General features: G+C 48.3%; 1 protein-coding gene across 1 annotated transcript in view; it reads right to left on the reverse strand.

Annotated features, from left to right (window-relative positions):
* PPTG_21726 (hypothetical protein) overlaps positions 1–1,300 on the reverse strand; it is a gene marked incomplete at both ends in the record, with an annotated part of 3,965 nt that extends 2,665 nt beyond the window's left edge. Inside the window, 4 exons of the mRNA XM_008899360.1 lie at positions 15–307; positions 386–892; positions 951–992; positions 1,017–1,300. Of these exons, the coding sequence (XP_008897608.1) occupies positions 15–307; positions 386–892; positions 951–992; positions 1,017–1,300 (1,126 nt within the window). The remainder of the gene's footprint in view (positions 1–14; positions 308–385; positions 893–950; positions 993–1,016) is intronic.
* Positions 1,301–2,095: the final 795 nt, after the last annotated feature.

Genomic DNA, 2,095 nt, shown 5'->3' on the forward strand with positions numbered 1-2,095 from the left:
CATGTGAGCCGTACCGAGATTATATGCATATTGCGGCTTGATGCCAATAAGGCCATCAAACCACTCTCGAACGTCAAGAAGATTATCGTTTGTTCCTTGTAGAGCCTTTGAGACGGACTCAACGTCCATCAGTTCTTTCAGAAGGGCACGCAAACGACGATTGCAGGAAGCCGAAGGGAGTAAGTCCGCAATCTCATCGTCAGTCGTGTCCAGGTGCTCCAACAGTTCAAAGTACCGATGCAGCATCATAAACGTCGAACTCCACCGAGTGTCTTGCCGGATAACAGGTCGGAGGTCCATTTTCAGCCTAAAAAAAATTTTTTCAAAAAAATAAACATAAAAATAAATGTAAGATTAAAAATATTTTAAAAAAAAGAAAACGTACCGAAGTTTAGCCGATTGAGTCAGAGTTCGGAGCTTGATCATCAGCGCTTGGACTTCTGCAAGATCAGCTTTGTGTTCGTGCAATTCATGTTGAACGGCTCGGTTGAGCCTGTGTGATGCACAGCCAATTAGCAGTACCCCAATTAGGGTTGCCAACCGCTTATTGACACTACAATTGTCCCCCACGAGAAAAACACACTGGTCCAACTGCTTCCCAAAGTCCCGGGAAAGAATGTTAGCCAGAAATTCTCTATGAGCAACAGCAGAGAGGTCGTCGTCGGGCTCGTTCATGAGAGGGGTCATGCAGAGAATCGGGGTCTTTACCTGCCCATTCACTTCGTAGCAGGCAAAGACCGCGATATAGTGCTCCGATAAATGGGTCCATCCGTCAAGGATGAGCCCAAATATCTTCGGCATTTCGGAGGCAATAGACCTCTCCACCGCCACCGTAACCCCATTCATTGTAGACCGCAGGGTCTCAATGTAGATGGGGTCCAAGGTGGTGTACCTACATGAAAAATAAAAAATGTTAATGACTTCTTAATCGTCGGAGTTGAAGATCGTACCGTTTTGTGGCTCGATTTTCGCAGAATGTGAGTGGCAGGTTGCTCATGATGACTCACGTTAGCTACCCGTACAGGTTTTGGGAGGACTGACGAACGTAGCTCAATAAAGAGCCAGTCTCAGTAGTCGAGGCTTCCCGCATCGTCGTTTCAAAGTCGGGGTGCTCACGTCTCACGTGTTGCAGTAGGTTCGAAAAGCCGTTGCGACGGGTTTGCTTTCTAACCGTGCCGCAACGACACCGGAAGTACTCGTCGATAACTTCTTCGTAGTCATCGCGGCACGGTTGGAAAAAGAAGCGAGAGACTTGAGCCGACGTGAAGCTTGGGCGGATTGGGCGGGATACGGTCACCATGGCGTGAGTTGTGCTGAAACTGATGCTTTGGGGGGGGGGGTTGAAGATTAAAGAATGAGGCTGGCTGTTCGTTCTCGGGGTTTTGGTACTCCTCCAGCCAATGGTTCAATGGTTGGTTTCTAAACCTCCATTATGTATTTTGGGACGGTACATAAATTATGATTGTTCGCAGTTCTTATGAAATAAATTATGGTATGTTGCTGTTGAAGGTGTATCAATACATTTATTTATGGATTTTATTGCAAATATTGTTATGGCCATGCTATTTTCGGCGGCCCTGAGTGCAGAATCTACTACACTTTGCGTTTAAGCAAGTCTCGGCGTTACACTGTTCATCACATCCGCAACCCTTGCCGCCTTGTCTGCCGGTACTGACCTTGGGAAAAGAGATACCTGAGGGGTTGTACTGGACCTTGAGAAACTTGATTTCTATGAGCCAATAGTTTAGGCGCCATTCATCCTGCGAAGAGTGGACCGCAGTATCCCCCGAAATGACGAATCCAGGCGAATCGAAGATAGTTAATTCCACTGGAGAAGGACTCGTTGATGCACCCGCATTTACTCGATCAGTTCGACGGGGTGGAGTCGCAATCTGCTCGATTGCGTCGGAGTCGTAGCCGTCAGACTCGAAGCACTCTTTGTACCACATGTCCACCTTTTGACGCCCGACGTAGAGATAGCGACGCGGGGCTACTGCCACGACTCGACGTGGGGATCGTGGAACTGCCCCATCGGCTTCTTGAGGAAACTTGGTCCGAGGTGGAGAGGATGGAGCCCAGGGCTCGGTAAAAAAAA

Source organism: Phytophthora parasitica, assembly GCF_000247585.1.
Source record: "Phytophthora parasitica INRA-310 unplaced genomic scaffold supercont2.7, whole genome shotgun sequence".
NCBI classification, from domain to species: Eukaryota; Oomycota; class Peronosporomycetes; order Peronosporales; family Peronosporaceae; genus Phytophthora; species Phytophthora nicotianae.